Source organism: Haliotis rubra, unplaced genomic scaffold (genome assembly GCF_003918875.1).
Source record: "Haliotis rubra isolate DU_JTF1 unplaced genomic scaffold, ASM391887v1 Scf149, whole genome shotgun sequence".
Taxonomy (NCBI): domain Eukaryota; kingdom Metazoa; phylum Mollusca; class Gastropoda; order Lepetellida; family Haliotidae; genus Haliotis; species Haliotis rubra.
The window spans coordinates 177,713-205,011 of NW_025765436.1; the positions used below are offsets into that span (position 1 = coordinate 177,713).

At 41.7% G+C, this 27,299-nt stretch overlaps 1 protein-coding gene across 1 annotated transcript; it reads right to left on the reverse strand.

The window, feature by feature from the left end:
• Positions 1-469: 469 nt before the first annotated feature.
• Positions 470-25,915, reverse strand: LOC124269964 (chitotriosidase-1-like). Its single transcript, XM_046704963.1, has 9 exons — positions 25,895-25,915; positions 19,062-19,128; positions 14,667-14,852; positions 7,863-8,119; positions 5,786-5,910; positions 3,773-3,896; positions 2,684-2,869; positions 2,004-2,126; positions 470-730 (listed from the first exon to the last, which is right to left on the reverse strand). Exons 1-9 carry the CDS (start codon positions 25,913-25,915, stop codon positions 470-472), a joined length of 1,350 nt encoding a protein of 449 aa, XP_046560919.1.
• Positions 25,916-27,299: the final 1,384 nt, after the last annotated feature.

Here is a 27,299-nt window from a genome sequence, read left to right on the forward strand (position 1 = left end):
AAAGCCACATCCTCAGAGTCAACCGACTAACCCGCTCAGCCACCGTGGATTCCACAAAAATGGAAGTCGGACAACTGGTAGTCTAGACCACGGACTTCGTGTGCCCCTCGGATCCAGGATATTACTACAGGATACTGAACTTGAAGGATGTTCAAAGCATTTTTTAAGAAAAGATCTTAAATATAATGCTACTTAATCCATGATGTTGTGTTCGTTTCCTAAGAGCATAAACTATCTGCACACTCCGAACATGAACCTCGTATAAACAGAGACCAACATGAACAGTTTGATCAAGTGATGAAGACAGAAGTCGGATATTCTGTCTCTAAATCCCTTAACCGGGTTGTTTAACCTTTCGCCCGTTTCTGTATTGCTATGGCCCAAAATGAAGCAAACTGTCGTTCAGGCTGAATCCCACCGAGCCTCCCTTTCAATAGAAATGTCATATCATAATCATATATTTTGAGCTTTACTCTGGAAGTAAGGGTGACGTACCAATACGGTTGATAGAAGGGACCACACCCTCTGGGCGGGGCTTTCTAGTCGGTGGCCGCCAAACGGGAGGGGGTGTGGCTGGTGATGGCTTCTTAGGTGGCGCTGCTGGAGGACTCGGCGGTTCATTGGATGGACGGATTATCTCGGAGATTTTTGTAAGCAGTGGATACTTTCCGAGTCCGCAGCCTTTTCCTGAGAAGTCGTCCATCTCCACAGACCAGATGAAGGCGCCCCCCTAGGTCCTGGCTTTTGAGCCAGTTGGCCTGGAAGAGGAATTAATTAGGCAAGGTGAAGGTCAGCGAACACCAAATTTTGAAAGAACAGACCTGTACATTCCGGTAACAGGTAAAGAGGGTTCGTTATGAGTAGATTGTGTGGATGGATGTGAGTTGATGTAGTTAGCATGGGAGATGAAGCAATAGCTGGGGCGAAGGTCATACAACGAGAACGCATATGTATTTAGGCACGACCGGGACAGTTTGTTTGGGAAAATTACTGAGGGGTGAGTACTGATGTAGTAACCAAGTTCAAGGTCATCGAAGGAAAAAAAGAAATATCGTAAGAACTGACCTACATATTCAGTGATCTTGAGAGTGCGTTTTGGACAAACGGAGTTGATGGATGAGTGTGCGATTGTATAATGCGTGCGAGGCATGCAGGATTCTTGTGTGTGGGCTTTACGTAAATGATTGTGTGCGCGTGTATGTATAAAAGACATAAACCGTCATGCATACCAATATTTTAGCATGCATGTGTGTTGTGCTGATCACAGCAGTGAGCATGCATTCATGTGATCGTGAGCGTGTAGTCATAAAGCTGTTTATCAATCGATTCATTATATTTTATCTTATGACTTTATGATCTGGGAGTTAATAGTTCACAAGTGTCTCATAGGTTAGATATGGCCGAAAGATCTACTTTATAGTGCGCAGTTACTGATATGTAACACCCCGTACTACTAGTGACACGTTAAATAACAATGTTTTCTCTCATTATTTCTTAGTTTTTCTCCAGATAATAAAATAACTAATTTTAATTCGATTTTTTTATCAGAAATTTGCCAGTCACAATAACATAAACATTAAGCAACAAAAAAGCCATAACAAAACCGCCAAAGTGGGCAACTTCCATGTTCTACAGTCTCGGGTGATGACACCGACACAGGCACTGAAGGTCATTAGAGACCATTAAATTAAAATATGAACCACCGGTTATCACTAGAATGAACCCATCTCTTTAAGATTTGTTGGAGCTGTCTTTGTAAGTGAAACAGCAGTGATTTCAGATTTGTTTGTTTGGGTTTTTTCTATTATATTCCTGTAGACATATTACATATTGTTCTTATTATTATTAATATTATATAATCATATGTCCTACAGGACATGAAAAACTTTTTAAAAATAATATAAATACATAAATATATATCATTCTTTCACACTTTTATACCCATGCATACACACCTAAAAGTAAATAGGTGATTTCGGAATATTAGCTAGGATGTCGCCCACCTTGATTCCTATGCTTATGACGTCGTCATAGCCCACCCACTGGTTCCCTCCATGGGCATACGGGGAGTTCTGCTCGTCGATCCATTCCTTCGTCCACGAGTTGAACCTGACGTTTTCACAGATCTGCAATGTATTGCGGAATCACAATATGGAGTGAGTGCTCATTATTACAAGAAAACCTCTCTACACTGAATACAGGAGGCCATAATGAGAAACTAAGGCAATATAAACCTTATAGAAACATAGGTTTATGTTCAGACCAAAATTCGAAGAAAGGCAGTTCTAACAGACGAGAAGATACTGATTAACTTATCATTTCCTCTTCTTATCTTATTATGTCTTATTCAATCTGTATCAAGAGGAACACTGAAATCATTAGTCTAATGGCATAACTATTGCTTTGGTATGTTGTTTGTTCGCGTTTAACGCCGCACTCAGCAATATTCCAGCGATATGGCGGTGATCTGTAAATAATCGAATCTGAACCAGACAATCCATTGATCAATATCATAAGCATCGATTTACGCAATTCGGATACCAAGTCAGCAAGCCTGACCACCCGATCCCGTTAGTCGCCTCTTACGAGAAACACGGGTTGCTGAAGATCAATTCTAACTCGGATCTTCCCGGGTCTTTCTGGGGAAAGACTCATTGCTAGATGGTTCGTGTCATTTTCCCACCTCAAAGTAGGCGAGGATCCCTTTCTCTCTGGTCATTCTGCCCCCGTTGCCTCCCCCAGTGGCGTTCGCCCCCAGCCACGTCTGCCAGGGTTTCAGTAGCGTGTAGCTCATCCCATAGGTAGCTAGGCCCAGGATAAGCTTCTCCTTTGGCACGTCCTGTTGTAACCAGTACTGCACTGTCCAATTCTGAAATCCAAAAAATACCACAATAGACTGGAGACTGACATACTGGAACAGGGCATCAGAAATGTAGAGCTCTGTGGCTACATCAAGGTACCAGTCAAACATACGTTACACCGTCGTGGAGAACTAAAACCCCTACACATCAAGAAGGGTGACAATGTATGGAGGGGCAACTTCTTTCGTACAGTGAGAGCGACGTTTCGGTGTAGGTTCTAACACCGTTATCAAGTAAGTGATGAACAGAATGAGGATAGAGAAGCGTATATACACTGCCACTAGTCTATGCCGGCCCTTTATATACTAGTCACACTTTGCTAAGGATAAAATCATTAATTCAACAGAAAACTATGATGTGGGGTCTAATTTGGTTGAAGTATTTAAGCGTATTGTAAGCATGGATCCTAGGCTTCAGTATGTCCTGCATCTTGTGGAACCCATACCTGCTATTGACAGGTGCTGTGTACTTGTCAATGACTCGTTCCATGATTGGCAAAATGGTTGATTGGTGTCATGAAAACCATTTTGATGGTTACTCATGTATCAAGTGCATAAGACTAGATTTAAGTGACTGTTTGCCTAAAAGGGGTTACCATATTATTATTTATCCAGTTTTAATGGATACAATTTCAAATTATGAAACAACGTTAAGTAAAGTTGTGAATTTTTGCGATCCTTAGCAAAGTGTGAATAGTATATCTACGACACAGATAGAACGACGCTTTTCAGTCCAGAGGTATGATCTTGACAAAGCGAACCGTACATTTGAAAGTCCAATAAACGCATATTCCTTGGCATTTTGATTAGGTTAGGAATGGTTCTTGACCCGACAGAGACTTGTTTCGTTGTAAGTGTTCACACGTATGAATTGCACCTTAAACCTTGACACAAAGATTGACAGGAACGCACCTGACACAGGCTCATTCTTTCCCCCTCGTCTACGCGGCTTGGGGTGATGCTGCTATGGTGGCCGATGTTTTGTTCCCACATTCCATGATAGTTGTACGTCATCAGCAGCATATAGTCTACATGTCTGAAATAACACAGCGTCTCCAACAGTTCATAATCTACATATAATCTGAATAGCATGGCGTCAACAATAGTTCATAATCTGGATATAATCTGAATAGCAAGGCGTCAACCATAGTTCATGATCTAGATATAATCTGAATAGCATGGCGTCAACAATGGTTCATAATCTACATATAATCTGAATAGCATGGCGTCAACAATAGTTCATAATCTTGATTTATTCACAGCATCGCGCCATCAGTCATTCACAATCTATATGTCTGAAAAAACAATTCATAATCTAGATATCTGTATAGTATGGCGTCCAACAACAGTTCATAATCTAGATATCTGTATAGTATGGCGTCCAACAACAGTTCATAATCTAGATATCTGTATAGTATGGCGTCCAACAACAGTTCATAATCTAGATATCTGTATAGTGTGGCGTCCAACAACAGTTCATAATCTAGATATCTGTATAGTATGGCGTCCAACAACAGTTTACAATCTCTATATTTGACACAACATTATGGCATCAACAGTGTATAGTCGAAATATCTTAATAGCATGGCGTCAATAATGGTTCATGATCTAGTTATCTGGAAAAAAACATGGTGCCGTCGATAGTACAGAATCTAGATATTTGTAAAGCATGGCGTCATCATCAGTTTAAAATCGTAGAATCTGAAACAACGTGTCGATTACGATTGGACATCTGAAATATAATGGCGGCACCAATAGGCAATAGTTCACAGCGGCATAATGGCCTCAGCAGTGTATACCTGAAATATACTATTCACACTTTGCTAAGGATCACAAAAATACCCAACTTTACTTAAACAAAGATTTATAATTTGAAATTGTATCCATTTAAAAATAGATAAAAAACGATATGGTAACCCGTCTTTAGGCAAACAGCCACATTAATCTAGCCTTATGCACTTGATACATGAGTAACCATCAAAATGGTTTTCATGGCACCAATCATCCATTTTGCCAATCATGGAACGAGTTATTGACAAGTACATAACACCTGTCAATAGCAGGTATGGGATCCACAAGATGCAATAACATACTGAAACCTAGGATCCATGCTTACAATACGCTTAAATATTTCAACCAAATTAGACCCCACATCATAGTTTTCTGTTTAATTAATGATTTGATCCTTAGAAAAGTGTGAATAGTATATATCGATAGCATGGCGTCACCAACAGCATATTGTCGAGATGTATGTCAATGTCATTAGAGTATAATGAAGATCACCAACAGAGCCAGTCTATATCCGTAATCTAGTAACTCATTACCAACACTGCCCAGCTTACATGCCATGTGGTACCAGGAAAACTGAACACACTGCTCTGCACATGTGGAATAACATATGGCAATGGCAATTATAATGTATATTTTCAAAAACGCAGTACAGGCCTCAAAATATTAGGGCTGGCTAAAACGGTCGACAATTGGAAATAACGTTTATAGGAAAAACTATTAATGATTATCGATATGAAAATTGTGCTATCGATAATATCGTAAATTAAGTTTTGTGATGGTAAAAAATGTTTTGATTTTCTCATACAATATTGAAATTTAGGACTTTATTCATTGTCTGCTTCTACATTATGTCCAGGACGCTGTTTTGTTAATAATAGATGCAAAAACATGTCACGACTCACCAGTGATGTGAAATATACAGTTTTGGCATTTTGCTCAATGTTACGTATTTGTCGATCGATATTTTGTTAACGATAATCGATATCTATTATCAATATCGGTAGCCAGCCCTGCACAATATGGGTTTGGTCCTTCAACAACTGATGTCAACACACACATACTCGTATCTAATTTGCCATAGAAATACAAGGGTTCGTGAGTAATACACTCTTCGTCAGTTTAATCATAACTCACTTGTGTATTGTAGTTGGTTCGTAGGCGTTATCAATAAAGAAAACCCCTGCAGCAGTGGCCAAAGTAAGAATCATTTTCTCATTCCCAGTCCGTTCAGCCTCCTCTCTTAACTTTTCTTGAATGGTCTGAAAGAAATACATACATTGCCGTTCCGTTTACTACATGCACATATGAACGTTGTAGTTGTTTCAGAAAGTTCACACTCAACTTAACAAATCTGTTATTTTTCAGATCGACAGATTTCTCGGGTATTTTACATCATATGTTTAATGTCATTTTCGTCAATAAATTCCATAACGTAATATTGATATGAACTATAAACTATACATATAGAAATTCAATATGTAAACAGTGATGTAGAATCCTTCACACATCTATGAATGAGTGAGTGAGTGCGTTTAGTTTTACGCCGCGTTTAGCAATATTCCAGCAATATCACAGCGGGGGACACAAGAAATGGGCTTCACACATTGTATCCATGTGGGGAATCGAACCCAGGTCATCGGCGCATCTTTAAATGAATTTGATAGATGGGAACCTTTCTGAAAGAGCTGATTTATTGTCTGCTAAGGCTGTTGAATATGCTGTACTCTTTAATACGGGTATCAACCATGAGTAAGAGTCGCAATTTATCTTGTTTGTTGGAAGGTGGGTTATGTTATGTGAAAGGAAAACTCTCGTAGGTCATAGAAATCCCACGTGACAAACCCTTGATCAACAGAGATGTACTCATCAGTTCTTGAATGTCAATGGAGTAATAATTTTTCAGATTTCTTTCTCTCCGGTGCTTGATACATTTATAGGCTATTTATATCTTCGATATTTCCGTTACTGAATCAAATTCGACGGATCACATTGCGAGATTAGCGTAAGAGAGGTATATTTTACTATTCAGCGTAACACGCACGTTTCCCCTTTACATTCCCCACTTTCACGACATCGATTGGTCGGTTTCTGGTACGTGAAACGAATTCACCATGTTTACCAACCCTCGATCTCATCTTAACCTGTAGCTCACTACCACGCCCTGAAACGTGACTTTTATAACACAACACCTGTGCCCTCTGTTTGTTGACGGATTTTCCTTGGCAATTTGGTTAATTGGATTCAGCCTGACACCAAACATTGAGAATAAACTATTTAGCAAGTTTTGGACTGTTTGTTTTGAAGGATACATACAGTTGATATTGATGCAGCCGAAAGGTCATTAGGATGAAACAAGGTGGCGACCACAAATTGTTCTCAAACTGTTTATGGGGACGGTGGGGTAGCCTATTGGTTCAGGCGTTCGTTCGTACCGGGGAAAACTCGGGTTCGATTCCCTACTTGGGCACAGTTTTGTGAAGCCCATTTCTGGTGTTCCCCGCCGTGATACTGTTGGAATATTGCTAAGTCCACCAGTAAGTTTAAAGTTAGTGAGGTAAATGAATAGTATTAAAGGCCGGTGATAGAAAAACCCCACTAAGAAATGCTCTAGTAGACCCGCAAGCGTGTATGTGGTGGTAACAAAACAATGGTCGTAATCGGAAGAACCTCGGCTTCTAAGCGTCTACAAACTTGAAGAACGGACGCAACTCTGTATAGCGAGTTGTCTCGCCTTTGACCCCCGTGCCCAAGAAGTAAACGGCAATTTAAACCAACTTTTGTGTAAAAGTGAGTGTGTGAGTATGCTTTTAGCACTATTCCAGCAATATAAACGAGAAATGGGGTTGACTCTGTGCATCCATGTTGGGAAATTAACCCGATTCTTCGGCGAGACACGCGAATGTTTTAACCGCTAACCCACAGCCCCTTTTATAATTCCATGTGGTTAACTTCCATGTTTCAAAAAGGACACTACACAAACACGCGCCCTACCATTAAGGTTGTGGTGAATGAGTATGGTTTTACCCCGCTTTTAGCAATATTCCAGCAATATCACGGCGGGGGACACCAGAAATGGGCTTCACACATTGTACCCATATGGGGAATCGAACCCTTGTCTTCAGCGTGACGAGCGAACGCTTTAACCACTAGGCTACTCCACCGCCCTAATTTAGGTTGTAAATGTGTACTTGTTGTTGCTATGGACGCGTACCTTCATTAGAATGGTAAACTTGTATTTGTCGGAGGGACCGCTTCCTCTGACCCCCGGAAACTCCCAGTCCATGTCCATTCCGTCCATGTTGTGTTTTCTGAGGTAGGAAACAGCGCTGTCGGCCCATTTCGACATCGTGTACTCATTTTCGATGATGGGAAGAAACGGCTTCGATCCCTCCTTCCATCCTCCCACAGCTAGCAGAACGCGCAGTTGGGGGTTCAGGAGTTTAAGGGCAGTGGTCTTGGCGTATAAGGCTGAAGACATTGACGTTGGTGTCATTTAAATGTTACATGAACACTAAAACACTCAACACTAAGTGGATACTGTTTAAAACCGGAAGCAACATCTATATCTGTAAATAACGGAATCTGGACCAGACAAACTAGTGGATAATATTAAGAGCATCGATCTATGCAGTCGACGTATGGTGACACTTGTTTAACTCTGTGTTCAGCTAAATCAGCGAGAATGACAGCGATGTTACAAAATAGAGCTGACAGTGACAGTGGTGTGGTCACGAGCATATCACTAGTGAGAGGAACATTTCCTAGGATCGCATGAATCTGTTCAAGTTTGTGCTACACCTGTAAACGGGAAATAATGTAGCTGACAATAGTAGAAGTTGCTGTTACACTAGATGTTGCACTTACACAAGAAGTTGCTGTTACACTAGAGGTTGCAGTTACACTAGAAGTTGCTGTTACACTAGAGGTTGCAGTTACACTAGAGGTTGCAGTTACACTAGAAGTTGCTGTTACACTAGATGTTGCAGTTACACTAGAAGTTGCAGTTACACTAGAGGTTGCAGTTACACTAGAAGTTGCTGTTACACTAGAGGTTGCAGTTACACTAGAAGTTGATGTTACACTAGAGGTTGCTGTTACACTAGAGGTTGCAGTTACACTAGAGGTTGCAGTTACACTAGAAGTTGCAGTTACACCAGATGTTGCAGTTACACTAGAGGTTGCAGTTACACTAGAAGTTGCGGTTACACTAGAGGTTGCAGTTACACTAGAGGTTGCAGTTACACTAGAGGTTGCAGTTACACTAGAGGTTGCAGTTACCCTAGAGGTTGCAGTTACACTAGAAGTTGATGTTACACTAGAAGTTGCAGTTACACTAGAGGTTGCAGTTACACTAGAAGTTGCTGTTACACAAGAGGTTGCAGTTACACTAGAGGTAGCAGTTACACTAGAAGTTGTTGTTACACTAGAGGTTGCAGTTACACTAGAAGTTCTTGTTACACTAAAGGTTGCAGTTACACTAGAAGTTGCAGTTACACTAGAAGTTGCAGTTACACTAGAAGCTGCTGTTACACTAGAGGTTGCAGTTACACTAGAAGTTGCAGTTACACAAGAGGTTGCAGTTACACTAGACGTTGCAGTTACACAAGAGGTTGCAGTTACACTAGAGGTTGCAGTTACACTAGAAGTTGTTGTTACACTAAAGGTTGCAGTTACACTAGAGGTTGCAGTTACACTAGAAGTTGTTGTTACACTAAAGGTTGCAGTTACACAAGAGATTGTAGTTACACTAGAGGTTGCAGTTACAGTAGAAGTTGATGTTACACTAGAAGTTGCAGTTACCCTAGAGGTTGCAGTTACACTAGAAGTTGCAGTTACACAAGAGGTTGCAGTTACACTAGAAGTTGCAGTTACACTAGAGGTTGCAGTTACACTAGACGTTGCAGTTACACAAGAGATTGCAGTTACACTAGAGGTTGCAGTTACACTAGAGGTTGCAGTTACACTAGAAGTTGATGTTACACTAGAAGTTGCTATTTCACTAGAGGTTGCAGTTACACTAGACGTTGCAGTTACACAAGAGGTTGCAGTTAAACTAGAGGTTGCAGTTACACTAGAGGTTGATGTTACACTAGAAGTTGCTGTTACACAAGAGGTTGCAGTTACACTAGAGGTTGCAGTTACACTAGAAGTTGATGTTACACTAGAGGTTGCAGTTACACTAGAAGTTGCTGTTACACAAGAGGTTGCAGTTACACTAGAGGTTGCAGTTACACTAGAAGTTGATGTTACACTAGAGGTTGCAGTTACACTAGAAGTTGCTGTTACACTAGAGGTTGCGGTTACACTAGAAGTTGCAGTTACACTAGAAGTTGCAGTTACACTAGAGGTTGCGGCTACACTAAAAGTTGCAGTTACACTAGAAGCTGCAGTTACACTAGAGTTTGCAGTTACTCTAGAGGTGGTTACACAAGAAGTTGCTGTAGAAGAAGAAGAATAGCGAAAGACATGGTAGATAGCATATATCTCGTTGGCTTTTCTCGTTAGGTACGTTTTGACAACAAGGTTAGTTTCAAGGTAAATGGTATCATACGAGCGCAGTAACGTTTTTCTTACACAGCCTATTTTTGCAACATTTTAGCATCGAATCGACGCATAGTTTGCCTGGGATCACAGTGGCACATTAATGTAATTCCCATCAAACGTTTAGACTCACTAGTGTATGTATAGCCCCTTACTTCAGGCAACTGTTCTAAACTAGATTTTGCAAAATATTCCATACTGTTTAAAGATACAGGGGTTTTTGCATTGTAAAACAAATTCGTAACATTGAAAAGATTATTGTCATGAGTTCAGTAAATGATAAAAATCAGTGAAAATTGGCGAATTCTTATCAAAACTTTACACCAAAACGCAGCTTTTCACATGCACGATATTTGCACAAGTCATGCTTTTCAGCAATTTGATGCATGATCTTCGTGCAATTCATCTGCATACGTTTTTCAGTTGATTCCCCCATCCCCCAAGTTAGAGAAGAAATCAATCTCCGATGTAACCATATATATATACGTAACATATAGTGAGTGTTTTAAGTGAGTCTAAACTTTTAATGGGAAGAAAACATAACAAAACGTTCATGTGGGACGCCATCCGGCCTACTGCTTACTACTCACACTTAATGTGACCCTCCACACAAACGTTCCCCTGTACTACAGCACGTGTTATATGTGGGGTTACACTTTCTTAGTAAAGTACAAATTCTAGTACTATTGATGGGTTGAGTCCCATCCGGGATTCGAATACAGACCCTCAGGCAGCTCATCGTCAGCACACAAAGTCAGCCGTCTAACCCACTCAGTCACCGTGGCTTCATACAAATGTAAGTCAGACAACTGGTAGTCTTTACCACGGACTTTGTGTACCCCTCAGATAAGTTTAAATGGGCACGGCTCCCACGGCCGAAAGCTATAAATACACAATGCCATTTAGAAAGTGTACCCCTCAGATAAGTTTAAATGGGCACGGCTCCCACGGCCGAAAGCTATAAATACACAATGCCATTTAGAAAGTGTACCCCTCAGATAAGTTTAAATGGGCACGGCTCCCACGGCCGAAAGCTATAAATACACAATGCCATTTAGAAAGTGTACCCCTCAGATAAGTTTAAATGGGCACGGCTCCCACGGCCGAAAGCTATAAATACACAATGCCATTTAGAAAAGTGTACCCCTCAGATAAGTTTAAATGGGCACGGCTCCCACGGCCGAAAGCTATAAATACACAATGCCATTTAGAAAGTGTACCCCTCAGATAAGTTTAAATGGGCACGGCTCCCACGGCCGAAAGCTATAAATACACAATGCCATTTAGAAAGTGTACCCCTCAGATAAGTTTAAATGGGCACGGCTCCCACGGCCGAAAGCTATAAATACACAATGCCATTTAGAAAGTGTACCCCTCAGATAAGTTTAAATGGGCACGGCTCCCACGGCCGAAAGCTATAAATACACAATGCCATTTAGAAAGTGTACCCCTCAGATAAGTTTAAATGGGCACGGCTCCCACGGCCGAAAGCTATAAATACACAATGCCATTTAGAAAGTGTACCCCCAGATAAGTTTAAATGGGTACGGCTCCCACGGCCGAAAGCTATAAATACACAATGCCATTTAGAAAGTGTACCCCTCAGATAAGTTTAAATGGGTACGGCTCCCACGGCCGAAAGCTATAAATACACAATGCCATTTAGAAAGTGTACCCCTCAGATAAGTTTAAATGGGCACGGCTCCCACGGCCGAAAGCTATAAATACACAATGCCATTTAGAAAGTGTACCCCTCAGATAAGTTTAAATGGGCACGGCTCCACGGCCAGCTATAAATACACAATGCCATTTTAGAAAGTGTACCCCTCAGATAAGTTTAAATGGGCACGGCTCCCACGGCCGAAAGCTATAAATACACAATGCCATTTAGAAAGTGTACCCCTCAGATAAGTTTAAATGGGCACGGCTCCCACGGCCGAAAGCTATAAATACACAATGCCATTTAGAAAGTGTACCCCTCAGATAAGTTTAAATGGGCACGGCCCCACGGCCGAAAGCTATAAATACACAATGCCATTTAGAAAGTGTACCCCTCAGATAAGTTTAAATGGGCACGGCTCCCACGGCCGAAAGCTATAAATACACAATGCCATTTAGAAAGTGTACCCCTCAGATAAGTTTAAATGGGCCCCACGGCCGAGCTATAAATACACAATGCCATTTAGAAAGTGTACCCCTCAGATAAGTTTAAATGGGTACGGCTCCACGGCCGAAAAGCTATAAATACGAAAGCTATAAATACACAATGCCATTTAGAAAGTGTACCCCTCAGATAAGTTTAAATGGGCACAGCTCCCACGGCCGAAAGCAATAAATACACAATGCCATTTAGAAAGTGTACCCCTCAGATAAGTTTAAATGGGCACGGCTCCCACGGCCGAAAGCTATAAATACACAATGCCATTTAGAAAGTGTACCCCTCAGATAAGTTTAAATGGGCACGGCTCCCACGGCCGAAAGCTATAAATACACAATGCCATTTAGAAAGTGTACCCCTCAGATAAGTTTAAATGGGCACGGCTCCCACGGCCGAAAGCTATAAATACACAATGCCATTTAGAAAGTGTACCCCTCAGATAAGTTTAAATGGGCACAGCTCCCACGGCCGAAAGCAATAAATACACAATGCCATTTAGAAAGTGTACCCCTCAGATAAGTTTAAATGGGCACGGCTCCCACGGCCGAAAGCTATAAATACACAATGCCATTTAGAAAGTGTACCCCGAAAGTGTACCCCTCAGATAAGTTTAAATGGGCACGGCTCCCACGGCCGAAAGCTATAAATACACAATGCCATATAGAAAGTGTACCCCTCAGATAAGTTTAAATGGGCACGGCTCCCACGGCCGAAAGCTATAAATACACAATGCCATATAGAAAGTGTACCCCTCAGATAAGTTTAAATGGGCACGGCTCCCACGGCCGAAAGCTATAAATACACAATGCCATAGATGGGCTGGCTCCAAGTGTACCCCTCAGATAAGTTTAAATGGGTACGGCTCCCACGGCCGAAAGCTATAAATACACAATGCCATTTAGAAAGTGTACCCCTCAGATAAGTTTAAATGGGCACGGCTCCCACGGCCGAAAGCTATAAATACACAATGCCATTTAGAAAGTGTACCCCTCAGATAAGTTTAAATGGGCACGGCTCCCACGGCCGAAAGCTATAAATACACAATGCCATTTAGAAAGTGTACCCCTCAGATAAGTTTAAATGGGCACGGCTCCCACGGCCGAAAGCTATAAATACACAATGCCATTTAGAAAGTGTACCCCTCAGATAAGTTTAAATGGGCACGGCTCCCACGGCCGAAAGCTATAAATACACAATGCCATTTAGAAAGTGTACCCCTCAGATAAGTTTAAATGGGCACGGCTCCCACGGCCGAAAGCTATAAATACACAATGCCATTTAGAAAGTGTACCCCTCAGATAAGTTTAAATGGGCACGGCTCCCACGGCCGAAAGCTATAAATACACAATGCCATTTAGAAAGTGTACCCCTCAGATAAGTTTAAATGGGCACGGCTCCCACGGCCGAAAGCTATAAATACACAATGCCATTTAGAAAGTGTACCCCTCAGATAAGTTTAAATGGGCACGGCTCCCACGGCCGAAAGCTATAAATACACAATGCCATTTAGAAAGTGTACCCCTCAGATAAGTTTAAATGGGCACGGCTCCCACGGCCGAAAGCTATAAATACACAATGCCATTTAGAAAGTGGTCCAATGTAACTCATGTTATAGTTGGGATTACACTTTCTCGGTAATGTACAGATTCTAGTACTGGACTCTCAAATCGAAAGTGATTATGAAACCTAGATAAGACAATAACATTCATTAAGTGAGTGAGTGAGTGAGTTTAGTTTTACGCCGCACTCAGCAATATTCCAGCTATATGGCGGCGGTCTGTAAATAATCGAGTCTGGACCAGACAATCCAGTGATCAACAGCATGAGCATCGATCTGCGCAATTGGGAACTGATGACATGTGTCAACCAAGTCAGCGAAACTGACCACCCGATCCCGTTAGTCGCCTCTTACGACAAGATAGTCGCCTTTTTATGGCAAGCACATGGGTTGCTGAAGACCTATTCTACCCCGGATCTTCACGGGTCTCATTCATTAAGAGGGCGACCATAAATGTTGCACTTATGCCTAATTCCTTTGTCTTTTGGACAATGAAATATGTTTAAAACAAGACTCTAAAACCGTAAACCTTCACCATATGACGTAAGCGTGGTCGGGGCGTATCTTATTAATAAATTACAATCGGGAACTAGTCCGTCATGATCTGACCTTAGGTCATCACCATGGAGTAGCCAATGACGGACCAGGAATTCGTAATCACGTATATGTTTGATACCAGTTACCTCACGTGAGTTTCTCACTCACAAGTGTGCAAGGAATATGATTTTCATAAAACTTAAGTGAATTATTAAGCTGACCATTCCAGGAATCGGGTTCGTCGTCGTCGGGAGTGTTGGGTCCCAGACCCCACGGCAACACCTTAGCGAAGGCCACGATGATGTGTGTGCAGAGAAAGGGGTCGATGTCGCTGGGATGGAACCGGCCGTAGTCGCTTCGCCACCGGGCGTCACTGCTGTAGTAGCAAAACATCTTCTTATCTTGACCTGCAACAACCAGTTTACATGTGTTATGTATTCGTTGACCGATGTTCATATTTGTATGGTCAATCAAGCCTTGCGTAAAGTAAACTTTGTATAGTATTTTGTTTGTTTGTTTGTTTGTTTACGTATCACTCAGTAACATTCCAGCTGTAGGACGATCTGGATCAGACTATTCAGGGATTAACATCATGAGCATCGATCTACGCTAATTGGACATGATGACACATATGAACCAAGACAGTGAGTGAGTTTAGTTTTACGCCGCTTGTAGCAGTATTACGGCGGGGGACACCAGAAATGGGTTTCACACGTTGTACCCATGTTCGGGAATCGAACCCGGGTCTTCAGCACGGCAAGCGAACGCTTTAACTACAGAGCTACCCCACCGCCCTTTCAACCAAGACAGGATGTTTGACCACACTTTCCCGTTAGTTGCCACTTACGAGAAGTTTGGGTCTACTGAACACCTGGGCCCCGTTTTCACAAAGCTCTCGTAGCGCTACGACTATCGTAAGTCAATGTTACAGTATGGGAGGTACGAATGCTACGAGAAAAGTTGCGAGATCTTAGGCTTACGAGAGCTTTGTGAAACGGGGCCCAGGTCCAACCCGAAACTTCGAGCGCGTTATAGTGGATACCACAGGTAGCTTTTGGATAGACTAACATTTAGTCTCTGAAATGAACATATTTTGTGAAATTATTGCTAGTTGGGAAAGACATATGATACTAACTGACCATATATCAGATACTCCGCTCTCTCTCTCTCGCTTAGTCTTAATTGTGAGAGAATCGTCTACGTTGAAAAGAGCAACACTGAGAGGAAAGGTTCAGAAGCTGTGGAAACTCTTGGTTAGTTTAGGACTAGCACCACAAACTGGGATGGGTGGAATGGGAAACAATAACTTTCAGGGTCTGTGAGATAAACTGAAATATATTCTTACCTACACCGACCATCAGAAAAGAATACTTTGTAAATACATTTGCAGAAGGAACTGTTCCTTGTTTAGTGTTTTTAATGTTTTCCTCCAAATCCACATACAGTCAAATCCCGATGAGTCGAATGCCGGTGTCTCGAATATTATGCATAACTCGAAGTACCTGTCGGTCCCGACCATTCCCTGTTATAGTTGTCATCATTTGATTTCCGGTTACACGAATTCGTCATAGACATACCTATGTATATACGTATCTGAAGTCACACCAACTGAGCGAAGTATCGTACAATCGTCAGTTGTATACCGGATGTTGGTGAATCCATCCGGACATGCGTGTTCGTGTCAAGTGATTTTATTATAGGTTTATACAATATTGCTCACCACCTAATTTTCACATGTGTACCCATTACTATTTCCCTCTATTTCACTTTGCATTGTTTGTATTTGGGGACCCCAGTTGGCTTGCATTTGTTTCGGAGTACAGGCAATAAACTTATTTGAGCTCAGTTGTGTAGTGACGTTAACCCGATCTCGTTAAACCGACGGAGTCACATGTTATGGTCTGTACATTGTGTCAATCGGTCTGTTCCCAATGTCAGTTGGTCTGTGCCTTATGTCAAGGTCTGTGCCTTATGTCAAAGTCTGTCCCTAATGTCAAGGTCTGTGCCTAATGTCAAGGTCTGTGCCTTATGTCAAGGTATGTTCCCCATGTCAATCGGTGTGTGCCTTATGTCAAGGTCTGTCCCTAATGTCAAGGTCTGTGCCTTATGTCAATGTCTGTGCCTAATGTCAAGGTATGTTCCCCATGTCAATCGGTGTGTGCCTTATGTCAAGGTCTGTCCCTAATGTCAAGGTCTGTCCCTAATGTCAATCGGTATGTGCCTTATGTCAAGGTCTGTCCCTAATGTCAAGGTCTGTGCCTAATGTCAAGGTCTGTGCCTTATGTCAAGGTATGTTCCCCATGTCAATCGGTGTGTGCCTTATGTCAATGTCTGTGCCTAATGTCAAGGTTTGTTCCCCATGTCAATCGGTGTGTGCCTTATGTCAAGGTCTGTCCCTAATGTCAAGGTCTGTGCCTTATGTCAATGTCATCGGTGTGTGCCTTATGTCAAGGTCTGTCCCTAATGTCAATCGGTCTGTGCCTTATGTCAATGCCAATCGGTCTGTGCCTTATGTCAATGTCAATCGGTACTATTAGTTACATTTGGAATTCAATTTCTCTACCACTTCGGGATACATTTTCTGCAGGATTTCGATTTAACAGATTTAGAATTGACGTAGTTTCACCGTGTCTGGTGATTCCCTACTCCTCGAATTCACGATCTCCAACTTGAGCCGGGGCAGGGATGAGGGTGGCTTGTGACGTTTTAGTTGATTGCAAAAGGTTGACACACAAACTGAATAGTCCAAACGGTAATTTAATTCAATATTTAGCTTGACCCTGAGATTATTCGTCCGTATCACACGGACGTGGTGAATTCAGGGTGGCACCCACACAGGGCATGGGTCTCTGATTTCAGTAGACAGTAATCATTGACTCTTTTAATGTAACTACCAGTAATTACATTCATCATTAGAAGCAAGCTTTGTTTTGTCCCCTCCATCAACGTGGCGGTCATTCCTTGACAGGTATAGTGACACCTGTCTGACCAGGCACGTGGACAACGTGCCTAACGTGGTCAGTCGGACGACTTAGCAGGGTGGTGCGATAAGGTTATAGGAATGAAACTTTAAATACATGGCATTTTAATTCGATTTCTAGACTGATGTGATAGAAATCATTACAAATGAAAACATGTTTCCACCAAATCAAATTTCTTTGAGTACAATATTGAATTAAGTAAGCAACCAAACTTACTTGGTGTGACATCCTAATACTTCTTATCACTTGGGTTGTTTCTTACGTACATAACAACGATGGACATTCAGTTCTTTTAGTCAGCGTGAAAAGGTAGGTACGTCGAACATCGAACATAAACAAAAATAAGAACCGTTTAATTATAAGAATTGATAAAGTAATACTTTTAAAAGACATAAACCTGATTCTTGAGACATTCGCATCAAAGAACATGCTTGTTCCTTTTCAACGCCATCGTCCGAATGTGGGCGAACACCTACAAATGAAACTTGTGTTTGTGAAAGTTTACTTCAAATACAAGTTGCAGTCTTAAGCACCTGTTAATCAACATGTCTGCTTGCCCTCAAAGTCTAACATAGGTTTACATTAAACTTAGAATAGCTGGGACAACTCTAAATGTTACGTTCACGCGGGTGACAAAACTGACGCACCCTCTGCTTGTGCGTTAATGATGGCGTCAATGTATTGTAACGATCACGTCGTGGTGGTACCACAACGTTGATAGTTGCCTGTGATCGCATGAAACAACGATTCTAAAAACGCCATGGGTTCTTATCGACGAGTTGTTATAACCCGTACAGAATTGCGCTCAATGTCTGTTTCTTGTGTAGGTTTGAGCTGGTTCAAGCCAACCTCGTGTAGCTCTCACTAAACAACTGGAGGTATTGCTCGAAGACTCGTCTTCTCCGGATAACTCCTTTAATGGCTGTGCAATATCGTCATTTATAACAGCCAATCCCTCCTCGCATTAACCATTCTATCATTCCGCTTTTATATTTCCTTGTCACTGAGAAACGGTGACGGTCATTAGTGACATCTGTCTGACCATATCTGACATCCAGTGATCGAGGGAAAAATACCAGCGCCTTGAGCAAGCACTAGTTGCCTGGATATGTGCGCTATATAAATATCCTATAATAATAATAATATATTTTCCAGTGACAGCTTGTGCGTATATATTGTTAAGAATAAGAGTGAGTATGGTTTTATGCCGCTTTAGCAACACTGCACCACTATCACGGATCACCAGAAATGGACTTCACACTATGTAGCCGTGTAGGGAAGCGAACCCCGTTCTTCAGCGTGACTTCCACTCAGTAACCCCGCCAAATCATTTCGATATTATGGTCTTCAAGCTCAAGATACATTCTTTCAGAAACGTAATGAACCTTATTGAAATTATGTTTTGACGAATATGCTGTTGTTTGCTTTGGCAAAGACGTCTCTGCATACTTTGTTGTGATCTAGGAACTGTTATGTAGGTTCCGGGTCACAAATAATAGCCTTTGACACTGACACCTGCTTTGACCTAATTATCGGCCAAACGGGCATGTGTGGGTCTGGCGTTACAGAAATGTGTTCCCGGTAATTGTCAAAGGGACAGTCGAATGTGAGAAACGTTTTGGGTGTCATGGTTACCTGTCACGTGCAGCGCGAGACACGCCAAGACCAGAAACATCATTATGGATGACCTCATGGTGGAAACCTGAAACAAAGGTAACAGAAACACGTGAATAAGACACGGCTATAAACGTACGTCCGTGAGTGGGTTTTAAGCCGCTTTTAGCAATATCACGCAATATATGTGCTTCACACATTGTGCCTATTTTGGGAATCGAACCCGGGTCTTTGGCGTGGCGAGCGAACGCTTTCACCACTAGGCCACCCTTTATAATCAAGATAATGACCAATATGTATTAGCCCAGCGTTCGCTCGTCACGCCGAAGACCCGGGTTCGAATCCCCACATGGGTACAATGAGTGAAGCCCATTTCTGGTGTCCCCCGCCGTGATATTGCTGGAATATTGCTAAATGCGGCGTTAAACCATACTCACACACTCACACAACTCTAGAGGAAAACAATCATGAAGGGTTCCAAACCCCATCCCTAGAAATCAGACAAACCACTGTGGTGTCTTTGCTTCTAGAATCAGGTAAGAGGATACATACAGTTGGCACAAGTAAGTTGGACTGTGATTTTCATAATATAACTTTAGGGTTGAGCATTTCATTGATGTATCAATCTTGGCAAGTACAAACGACGATAACTACGTCATAGCAACCCGAGTAATGCACTGTGACATCCGGAATACAGGCAACCGGCATACTGCACTGTGGCATAACTTTACCCCTACATCCCATTACCCCTACAGCTTATAACAACAAAGTTCACGGTCCAATGCACTGCTAATCCCCTTCCTGTTACCTGTTACCTGGACAATGGACTAGCCCAAACACATGAACACAAGATTTAATGTTTTAATTTATGGATTTAATTACACAAATAAATGAATATAATACACAGATATCTTCCTAGTCGTGACATGAATATGAGCAGCAGGTCATGTTAACTTTTTAATGTTAATTTTTGTCTTTTAAACAAGTCTCTATCCCAATTTGAGGAGATGGCCCAGAAATCTCAAATTACTTGTCTCATCTCAGTGTCAATTTCAACATTTACTTCATTTCATCTTAACAAACTTTCTCTATCGAAGAACACCTTAATCCTTTCTCATTTGTATACACAACACCTTACTTTACCAAGTCATCTCAAATTACTTGTCTCATCTCAGTGTCAATTTCAACATTTACTTCATTTCATCTTAACAAACTTTCTCTAACCAAGAACACCTGGGTATAGTTTAATCGCTCCCATGGGTTAGTTCATTATGCCAGACAGGTAAATGCCGTGTGTTGTTTTAACTAATTGTAGGTGTACTGGGATGTAGGGGTAATTGAATACAACCCTTTTCAAATGGCAAGTTGGCTAGGTCCTAACTTCAAACTATGCAAGTACACTAGCAAAACTCGTTCATGTCATAATATATTGTGGCATGAAATTCAGTTACTTCAGAGACCACTGTAATCTCTAACAGAACTCGTACAAAACTCGTCGCTCATCATGGATATATTCGTAGCATCATTATGACGAGGGGAATTTCCGTTTTGTACTTATATCTTCTTTAATGGTATGACTCTTTCATCCAAATTATGGGATTCAAACAAGCGGCTCCTCGAGCGTCTAAGGGGCATAACTTATCCCAAGCAAGAGACAGGAGAAAGGTGAGAGTTGTAGCAAATATCATAAATGGAGTTATTGTTGTACCTTGGTCAAAAGACGCAACTGTATCAGGCACAATTCAACAAGAAACATTGATACCAGTATGTTAAGAAAGGCTTGAAGACAATGCAAAATCACTGCCCATGTAAACGACTCCCCTGTCAGTTTCACTGTTTTCCTTTTTCTTTTCTTTTTTGTCATTTCAGTGAAATCTGTTGGTATACACTAATATAACATCATATGTAACATATGTAATAATGTAATAGCTTTGGGGGCCTAACATTACAACGACGTAAGAAAACGTGCTACACACTTAAGGCCACAAATAAGGTAAGTGGCAAGGCACATACGTATAAGGGTTAACCCAATGATTCACTCTTAGAATGTTACACATTTAAGCTGACATTTGGTCAAAACATTTTCCTTCTGCAACTTTTATGTACAGTTTTCGGGGGCATGGGGGCATTTGGTTCGTGTAACCTTTGTAACATTGACTGAAATCATTTAGAGGTAATTGGACATTTTCGCGCGGTGGCTCCAGAGTTTTGTGAGCAATAAATGATATTTCAGTGGCTCGTCTTCCACAGGATTAAAAGTATTAATATTGAAGCGTTTAAATGGGTATGTTTCGTACTTGGATACTTGCTTCGGTTTCATGCTCGTATTAATTTGCTATAAGCAATTAACTCAACCATTATCTTGTTATGTTTTGCTTTCACAAGAATTTGGTACCACTGGATGAAACTAATGCAATAGTTACCAAGTTGGTAAGTATAATGCCTAAATATTTGGAAGCATGTATTCCTACCTGACAGAGCAACAAATCCACTCCTGTAAACTGTTGCTAAAGGTATCCGTTAACTGTTCTACTCCCCATTCTGCTTGCCGGGCTATTTAAGCCTATTAATTACTCTAGAACGTCACGCCCTCTCGACCCTGTCTCAGCCAATCACATGAGAGATGACAGACGTCGTGTGGAGAGATTGAAAGGGACAAGCCCTACTGTATATCACAGGTATACGAAGTAGTATTTTGGGGGATAACGCCTGTGCACTGTTTAACTTTGGTGGTCAGAAAACAGATCTTGAAGTTGAATGACCAGTTGTTATACAGCTACAAGCGGTTACCTCCCTTTTTGTAAGAAACGTCGGTATTCAGTATTGATCACTACTGCTCTTAGGTAAATTTATTAGTATTCATCGTTTCATTTGAATCGTCATGTTATGCTATATTCTACTAAATCTCATCACGATACTTTAAAAGGTTGACAAATAGCGATGCGATTTAAGAATGGAACATGAGGATGTGTGTGTGTGTGTCCAGAGACCATGGTCTCTGGTGTGTCTATATCTCTGCGTGTGTCTATATATCTGTGTGTGTGTGTGTGTGTGTGTGTGTGTGTGTGTGTGTGTGTGTGTGTGTGTGTGTGTGTGTGTGTGTGTGTGTGTGTGTGTGTGTGTGTGTGTGTGTGTGTGTGTTAGTGTGTGAGGGGAGGGGCGTATGATAAAGTGTCTTCCTCCATACAATGTAAGTAAAACAGTAATCAAAATTTATGCTGAGGTAATTTACATATGGTATGGTATGGTATGGTATGGTATGGTATGGTATGGTATGGTATGGTATGGTATGGTATGGTATGGTATGGTATGGTATGGTATGGTATGGTATGGTATGGTATGGTATGGTATGGTATGTGACTCCGCGGTTTGTGATCTAACCAGGGTGGGTAGCCACCATACCAACAACTAACGGTGTGACTACACCATGAGCAGACAGCTTCAATACAGCTGGGGGCGATGGGGTAGCCTAGTGGTTAAAGCGTTCGCTCGTCGATCTGGGTTCGATTCCCCACATGGGTCAATGTCTGAAGACCATTTCTGGTGTCCCCAGCCGTGATATTGCTGGAATATTGCTAAAAGCGGCGTAAAACTAAAACTCACTCACTTCAATACAGCTGGGGCTATGCAGTGTAGATAGACGTTAACTCACTCACTCACAATCGTTTGGAGAACTGAAATGCAGGGATTTTTCTAGTCCTACTCGGAAGCTGATCATCGCCACAATCAGAAGTAAATGATAGTGAAAAATCACAAGTTGAAAAAATCATGTTTCCCAATTTCTTAGAATTATGAAAACATGAACATTAAAACAATCCAATAGAGGACAATTTCACTATTATTCCTGAATTCTCTGCCAATGGGACTAAAGTTGTGTTGAACGCCACACCCAGCAATATTTCAGTTATATGACGGTTGTTCGTAAACATTCGAGTCTGAAACCAGACAATCCAGTGATCGACATCATGAACATCGGTATACGTAATTGTGATACGATGACATCATCAACCAAGTCATCAAGCCTTCCATCATTTCCCTTTAGGCGCCTTTTACGACAAGCACGGGCTGCTGAAAACCAGTTCTAACCGGGATCTTCACGGATACTGAAGTATTCAAGTTAGACATCAACACAACTGCCCAGAGAAACTACAGAGGTATCCGCGACACCCATCAGTACACGATGTTTTGTTGACACCGTCTGCCAAGTCAACTCGAATTATGACATCCAACCCCGGTTGTCATGTTTATCGTGCTGGGCACCCCATATACCCAGTAGTAGTTGACACTGCGAGACATGAAGCCAATTAGTCAGCGTCCACCGGACCCTCCCACCCGCTTCTCGACTCGACGTGAAGCTGAGTGCAGGATGAGCTAACCAGTTTCAGTGAGTTCTGGTGGTATTTCGGGCGGGATTCACAGACTTTTGGGAACGCTCTCCACATTATTGTTAATTACCGGGTCAGTTTACTGTGTAACGTGCATCGTTTGACGCAAGTCCGGTCAGCTTACGGTGGGAGCGTCTCAGCGTTCGAAATTAACGTCGGTCCTTAGGCCTGAAGCCGACTGAAAACCACTCGGACCCACAGCTTTTGTTTTCTGCAGGTCCTTATGTCCGACAGCTTTTTCATCCCAATAACTAAGAGTATTTTTTCCATATTTAAATATAGAGCCTACACATTCTGATCAGGACCCACAACTTTTTATGGTTCTGGGTCCTTAGGGTCTGCAGCTTTTCAGGGTTAAGGGAAACACTGGAAAGTCTTACAGGCAAGAATTTATGGATGTCAACTTCTTCTTCCTTTGAGTAATATGTCTTTTCGGAGTATATTTCTACTCCTTTATCAGGTGAATGAAAAACTAGGAAACAGATAGCTATATAAGCACATGTAAAACAACAACAGTGATAAGACAACAAGGGAAGCCAATAGTTAATTGACGCTGATTGGTATGACAATGGACAAATAGTAAGAGAGTTTAGTTTAGTTTTACGCCACACTCATCAATATTCCAGCTATATGGCGGCGGTCTGTAAATAATCGAGTCTGGATCAGACAATCCAGTGATCAACAATGAACAAATAGAAACGGGATATAATAGATAGTGTTACGTATGGAAGTCGGGTCGTGAGAGACAGTTAATGTGTGTCTTGGTGAGTGAGTGAGTGAGTTTAGTGTCAGGCCGCACTCATCAATATTCCAGCTATATGGCGGCGGTCTGTAAATAATCGAGTCTGGATCAGACAATCCAGTGATCAACAATGGACAAATAGAAGCGGGATATAATAGATAGTGTTACGTATAGAAGTCGGGTCGTGAGAGACAGTTAATGTGTGTCTTGGTGGTGAGTGAGTGAGTGAGTTTAGTGTCAGGCCGCACTCATCAATATTCCAGCTATATGGCGGCGGTCTGTAAATAATCGAGTCTGGATCAGACAATCCAGTGATCAACAATGGACAAATAGAAGCGGGATATAATAGATAGTGTTACGTATAGAAGTCGGGTCGTGAGAGACAGTTAATGTGTGTCTTGGTGAGTGAGTGAGTGAGTTTAGTTTTAGGCCGCACTCAGCAATATTCCAGCTATATGGCGGCGGTCTGTAAATAATCGAGTCTGGACCAGACAATCCAGTAGATCAACAGCATGAGCATCGATCTGCGCAATTGGGAACCGATGACATGTGTCAACCAAGTCAGCGAGCCTGACCACCCGATCCCGTTGGTCGCCTCTTACGACAAGCATAGTCGCCTTTTGTGGCAAGCATGGGTTGCTGAAGACCTATTCTACCCCGGATCTTCACGGGTTATGTGTCTTGGATCGGGCGGTCTGTGACGTGGTTGGCTGTTGGTCGATGCCCGGATGAAACCATCAGGTACAGGTGTAAAACTGACGGAGCAATGATTACTGGTCCTGGGCACGTTGTTTGTTGTTGTTTAACACCGCAATAGTTCAGTCATATGACCTGTAAGTCTTGAGCAGACTATAGACGGATTGATGGTATGAGAATGTGTGTGTGAATTCAGTTTACTATCAATCCCTAACAGTAATAGTCCCATATAGGAGAGCTCCTGAGTCTCGCAATCCTCCAAGTCATCGATCATGACCACCAGATCGATTGGTCGCTTCTAACGACGAGCACAGACAGACATACAAGGTTATTCAGTAAAAGGCCACAGACCCATCATACAGTCATTGGCATTATGGTATTGGTAATTTAGTGCACATGCTGTGTAAGAGGAACATTTCTAACGGGCTGAAGTACATGATACAGAAGAATACTAACCCCTTTATGATACAGTCTTTATTTGATTTCATAATGTGAATAAAATTGGCATTGGATCAAAATCAGTCAAATATTTCTGAATTCAGGTACATCTTAACCTTATATCAGAAAAAAAGTTCACACTTAAGGAGTACAGGAAATTCATCTTCATTTTGTCATTCAGTTCACAAAATAACCATAATCTCTAACTGTAAATAACTGTATTGTATCTTCCAGTTTCAACTGCTAAATTAAAATTACCACATCTAAATTTTGGACAGTGCAGATCTGATGTGTAAAGGAATATCAGAATATAAATATGTTTCCACATTTAAATGTGTCTTAAATTGGGAGTAATAAAAACATTTATTAGAATTTTGAATTGAAGTGACCCAACTTTAAGATTATCCGAAAGTCTCTGCTTAAATAAACGAATGAAATAATTAACATTGCCAACATCCTGACTGATCCATGCATAACTAAAACCATACTTAGTTATTAGCACAGTTTGCTAGGGACCTGTTACAACCCCACATCCCAACAGATGCCTGACAGTACGCTGTACATGTTTTGTGGCGCCATTGCACTGTACGTACCCCAGGTTCCATTGATGCCATTGTGTAACAAACGGGTATACTACTGTGAGTGGTTCTTACTCGATGCACCTATTTCGAAAACAGAACCCGACCCCAGTCCGTGTCAAGCTATCGCATGAACCACTGGACTACTCCTTACCCGTGAGGCGTAGTTTTCATTACATCAGTGCAAGTGAGGTTTTGCGTTGCCCTGAAAATATACCAATTGTTTTGCTATCGGTGTTTCGACACCTCAGAGGCATGGAAATGTCACGAACCTCGGTGTACAATAGAATATTGATGCATACATAGAACTGTCACATCGATCCCCGAACCATTTAATATATGCATCTGCCACACAAGGGTCCCAGTGCTGTTTCGTACAGGTTGAACCCGCGTTGGAAAACAATCCAACTGTTGGCAACAAGGCGTTACTCAGTCACTGTAGGTTTGCGAACACAAGAGAATGTTCGTCACACATTAAATGCGGCAGGCGGTACAGTGACAATGGGGTTGGAGACGTCGACAATCCCTTCTCACACACTACCTGGCTTTTTTCACGTTGTTGCTGTTTAACGCTAGACCGTTCGTTGTTTCACGGCGGCGAAATAGGAAAGAGCAGCCCCTAACGGGACTTAGTGTTCTAATTTAACAATCAAATTGGTTCCCTTTTTCAAATGGTTTACCAGATTTTGACTTTAACACGCCTTAAGCATGCAAATCAAAAGCTACACTTAGACATTCGTTCTAAACTGTTGTTTTGTGTCCTATGTAAAACAAAATTAAGAAATGTTGTCTTAAATATATTAATTCTTCGCCGTCGACCATGACGTCGAACGTAAACATTTAATGATGCTTGAGTTTTGAAGCGAAGCGCCATCGGTCCAACTGATCATGGCCAATTCAAATTTGAAAAATGAAATGTTATAAAAATAGACTGGCGATGTATATGTATACATGCACGGTAGATATTATGATGTGTGTTATGTGTATACGGTGCCGTCATAGTCACGGATTTTGATAATTTTGTCTATTAAACCTTTTTGACCTGAAAGATAGTAAGAATATCTCCCCTTCAAGCTAAGACCATCTCCTCCTCTTGTTGGTCCACACAGGAACATGGTGTGTTAAACCAGGAGAATGTCACGATGCCCCGGTATGTTTGCTGGTGCACTGACGAGGTTTGCTGATGGTGATCTCACGTAGCTGGGCGCGTCAGTCGTCCCTCACCGTCATCTGTAACGTTACTGCCAGCCGTGTCTACCAACTGAAACACTTAACGGGACACCGGGCGTACAATTTGATGGACAATCAGTGAAATACTGGTTCGGTGCGCTAAACAGTTGATTAGTTTCTGCGTATAACTCACTCAAATATTGACCGCCTCCGTGGTGTAGTGGTTAGAGCGTCCGCCCGGAGAGCGGAA